Below are 4,627 nucleotides of genomic sequence, written 5' to 3' on the forward strand. Positions count from 1 at the left end.
TGAAGAGAAAATATAGTTTAATTACTAATATCTCCACTAAATAAGGAAAAGTGCATCATGCAGATAAAAGAATAAATTCCAAAAGTATTTTAATTTTAAAAAATAGAGGTAATTATTGGTCAAAGCAATTTAATCAAATTTTAAAAAGGCACAAATGTTTAATCTAAATGATATAGAAAAACAAGGATTCTAATTTTCCCTAAATCAATATAACTGCTAATCAAAAGCTTCTTTTATTTTTCTTTTTTTCCCTAATGTGGCTTACAATAACGTGGCAAACAAGTCACTACAAACGATATCACAAGTTGAAAAGATACAGAAAGATAAGGATACAACTGTTCTAGTTGTACAATCATCTCTTTTACATTTCTTCTTTTCGTCAACTACGTCACCAGTATTCTCAACATTGAGATGCTGCCCTTCTGTCACTCCGATCTCCGCATTTTGGCTATTATTGGAACTTCTTTGTAGGACTTGACCTTCTCAGCTGCTTTGCGTAGCGGTCTTCCAACTGAAGACCGCCTTGGGGCACAATTATCTTCTTCCCCTTCTTTTCTTGTAGATGAAATCAATGGAGTGGGACCGCTTCTACGCATCGGACTGTCTGGTGTGTGATTGAATGGTAATTGGACATCCTCTATTTCAAACAGGTTCTCTGTCTGGGAAATAAATCTAGCAGATTGCCTCCTCAAACGCCGCCTGCACAAAACAAAAGGAGCATTAAGGGAGAGAAAGAAGGGGGGGGGGGGGGGGGGGAGTAAAATAACTTAGGCACAAAAGTTACAGTTCTTAGATACGGGAAAACAATGTGCATTACCTTGTTTACTTAAATAGTCTAACAGAAACACCCTTGACAGTTGTTAACGTTAGTGAGAAATGCTTAAAGGACCAAATCATGGGTTTAAGGTGTATTTTTTTCAATTCATAGGTTGGGTGATCACCTCTAATTACAAAGTTTTTACGATAAAACCGACACCTGATAGGTTCATGGGGCCGGGTGAAACCCTATATATGTTGGCCAAGGTGACTAATACTGGTGCTGGATCAAGATCAGTAGTGGTCCCACATCGGTCAACCGCTCTATAGGTGGCTCAGAGCCGACAGTTTGGTTGAGCCACATGGAAAATCACCATTTTTCAAAGTGAAGCATTCACATGGTAGACACGACTCAAGTGAAACTCCCTACACAAGCAGCTCAGTCCAAAGTCTTAAAGGTGGTTAGGATTCCTAAACGAAAAAATCTGGTAGGAGATGGGAGTTGCAATAATCATTGTACACTGTTGGATTGTGCAATGAACACAATCAACAATGAGTATAATTTGCCAAGGTGATCTTTTTTGGGGTTATGTTAGCACGATCAGATCCCCAAGGCCTTATGTGTTGGACAAGTAATAAGCTGGGAAAATATTGGTGCTGAATCAAGATTATTGGTGGTCCCACGTTAGTCCCTTGTTCAACACAAAGTGCAGACCCTTAAAACTATCAAAAGCGCACCCTGCAAACATTTCTTTCGGTATGTAGACTGTAGTACACTGTACTATAGGCTCATGGAATATGAATGAGTATCCATATTCAACATGAAGGTGCAGGACCATCTAGAGGGAGCAAAATATGCATAACACCACTCATCTACTAACCTTTTATTTTCAGCCTTCTCTTTATCTTCAACCTTTTGGCATGTAGTAGAAGCGCCAACCGCTGCAAGAAATCATAAGTGCAAATGTTAACATGGTGGGTGCAAAACAAAGGGGGAAAGGAAGAAATATATTTATGAAAAATTAGATCATCCACATCAATTGCCAAAGTAAAAAAGTTTACATCGACTTCTTGTTGCATGTCTTTTGTTGAGATTACATGCTTTGCCATCATTATCAGCTTTATGCAGAGATATCTCCTCTGCTTCCTTGATCTGGAAAAATATATGAGCTTAAATTATAGAAATATAAGGCACCGTGAAGGGCTCTCACTACATACAAATTCATAGCTGAATGATTACCTTAGATACCTGAGTCTGAGAGGCAGAATTTTGACGTTTGAACTCTTCTTTTCCCTGTAAGATGAGGGGTACAACAAGAATATTGGTGAACTGAAACTTCAAACTCACGGCCTGACTAAATATAGAATGGCATCAGAATAAGATTTACTAGAGTACAACAGGTCATTGTTTGTCATCCATGTAGCTTAACACTTGAGGAAAATGGAACTTTGTCGAAGTGTATGTGGAACGATAAAAATATATGCAGAGAAGCAGAAGAAGTTAGTGTAATCGCTCCTAAACCTGCTTTTATGGAACACTTAATGTAATTGCAGGATACAAGGATTAATTCTATTCATCATGAATCATGATGAACTATACCAAATTAGACATTTGAAAAATAAATAGAGGCAACATTCTGTGAAGGTAATAGTTGGATCTATATTTGTGTGGTGACAAACAATCAGACAAGGAACTATAAAAAATAGAGCTAACAATATTTAAGTTGCTAATCCTCTATGTTGCTTATGTTGCTGTTAGTCATCCATCAAAACTGAAGAATACAAATATCAATATGTAACAGCAAAAGAACTTCTGCACCAACAGTTCCAGCGCGTACTGACATGCAACGCAAGATAAGGGCTAACCTCTATTTCTAGATTCTTTGCTTTAAGTAAAGCATTCTTGCATACAAGTTCATGCTGAAGTGTTTTTACCTGGTAAGACCAAGTCAGATATTATTATAAGGGACGATTTCACAAGCCAATGAACTGACCTATATTACTTCGGTTATTGCAAACTTACCTTCTCTCTTCCTAAATTAAGCTCCTGCAAAATGAAGGAAAGAGAGTAAATACCAGAGACGATTAGATAATTACATATTATTTGAAGGAATTAGACACTAATATAAATATGAAGAGAAAACGCACCGCTAACATCCTGCTGTTCGATTGTGCAAGACTCAAGTTTTGTTGCTGCAATTTCTGGAGGCTAATTCGCAGTTTCTGCAACTCAGCTCCACTTAATTCAACGATTTTACTGTTCAAATACAATTAAAGGAAAACACAATATCTCCATTTTATGTAACTTTGATTCTGGTTGTATGTATCCGGGCGAAATCTCACCCAATCATTGTAGTAATTCATTCTTGGGGTGTAAACTCAGTACCCAAATACCAATAACAAAATAAAACTAGAAAGGAAAACAACATTGGATGGTATCGGATACGTCCTTTCGGCGACAAGTCTGATCAAAGTCATCCTTTCCTGGTTCAGAAATTCATAAACACAAACAAAACCCTCTAAGCTCTGGCTAAAAATATCGAAAATTGGAGAAAGAAATGGAAGAGGACCCAAGTGAGATTATACCCTCCTGAGCTGCTCAATGTAATCCTTATCAGTCGGACAATCTTCCAGGGGCTTTTCATCCTCGCTCATCGGTTTCGCAGTCTGCAAGTTGGTGATGTCCGATAGCTTCTTCCTCATTATGCCACCCAAAGACAATCTCTTGGCCATTCTTTCACTTCTCATACAGTTCGAAACCCTAATTTAAACTTCAAGATTCGTAATTGGGCCTTCAAGAAATGCAATTCCAACATAAAAATTAGTGATATTTGGGGGGAAAAGCACTTCGAGTGCTGAGAACCCAGAATTCGAATTGGGAAATTTAAACGAACAAGCAAGTGATTCCGAGAGAACTAAAGAATGAAGACAACCCAAATTTTAAAAGCAAAAATTTGTCTGGATTTTGAAATCTAAGGAGGGAAACTAATCAAATGGATGAAGAGTTAAACCCTAATTTTATTTCTGCTGTCGCTGCAAAACAAAAAAGTTTGGGTTTTGAGCAGCTGAGGGAAAAGAAAGGGGGAAAAGGGAAAGCAAAGCAAATAGGGAAAGCATGTAGGCTTGGAGTGAGGTTCGGGTCCACAACGGCCTTCCGAACCTTAATTTGAATATCTCAACGTTCCAAACCCATTTTTTTTCGTTTTTCATCTTTGTTTTGATCGATTTAAAATTAATCCCTATAATTTATAATTTCAATGTGGTTTAATTTCACATCCAAAGTATTAATTGTTCAAGGCTTGATCAAATTTTTTGGTCAAATATTGTAATAGAATTAGGAGAAAAGGAAATCAAACTACATAAAACAAGTAAAAACTAGAGAATAATAATGCTTTTTTTTATCTATAAATAATAAATATTTTTTTTCTTAAGGAAATTATAATTATAAGTATTGTATCTTGGTTGTTTTGGTGGTAGTCAATACTTAGGTTGTCATCAGTGAGAACACATATTTTTATTCAGTGATATGAATCAATAATAATGCAACATATGTTCTCTTATTTTAAACTTCAACGACTTCAAAAACACATTAATAACATGTGTTTTGTTTTTCAAAATAAAAATAAAGATACAGTGCGAAGGACATCTTAGTATTTTCTGTCATGAATGTCTTCGTTTAGGTTTATTTTCTAGTTAAATAAAAATCAAAAGGCAAATCAAAGTACATAGGGTAGAAGCCTTTGTTACTGTATTCTGATGTCTCCAAATAACCCGAGAGACCACTAGTTCTATAATACGTTGAAATACCAAATATTCCATTAAACAGAAACAAAACGAGGGAGAGGAAAGAAGCATAGAACACAAAGCAAAC

The 4,627-nt window shown here is 36.3% G+C and overlaps 1 protein-coding gene across 2 annotated transcripts; it reads right to left on the reverse strand.

The window, feature by feature from the left end:
• Window positions 1–217: 217 nt before the first annotated feature.
• LOC137716598 (shugoshin-1) lies at window positions 218–3,823 on the reverse strand. 2 transcript variants are annotated; one of them, XM_068456045.2, is made up of 9 exons: window positions 3,343–3,823; window positions 3,203–3,240; window positions 2,905–3,013; window positions 2,780–2,803; window positions 2,623–2,691; window positions 1,997–2,050; window positions 1,819–1,909; window positions 1,638–1,698; window positions 218–699 (listed from the first exon to the last, which is right to left on the reverse strand). In XM_068456045.2, exons 1-9 carry the CDS (start codon window positions 3,502–3,504, stop codon window positions 426–428), a joined length of 882 nt encoding a protein of 293 aa, XP_068312146.1. In that variant the 5' UTR covers window positions 3,505–3,823; the 3' UTR covers window positions 218–425. The 2 variants fall into 2 exon arrangements, with proteins under 2 accessions (XP_068312146.1, XP_088547393.1); XM_088691267.1 differs by having other exon boundaries at window positions 2,006–2,050; window positions 3,343–3,785.
• Between the last annotated feature and the right edge of the window lie 804 nt (window positions 3,824–4,627).

Source organism: Pyrus communis, chromosome 3, assembly GCF_041283825.1.
Source record: "Pyrus communis isolate YQ-2024b chromosome 3, ASM4128382v1, whole genome shotgun sequence".
Classification (NCBI taxonomy): domain Eukaryota; kingdom Viridiplantae; phylum Streptophyta; class Magnoliopsida; order Rosales; family Rosaceae; genus Pyrus; species Pyrus communis.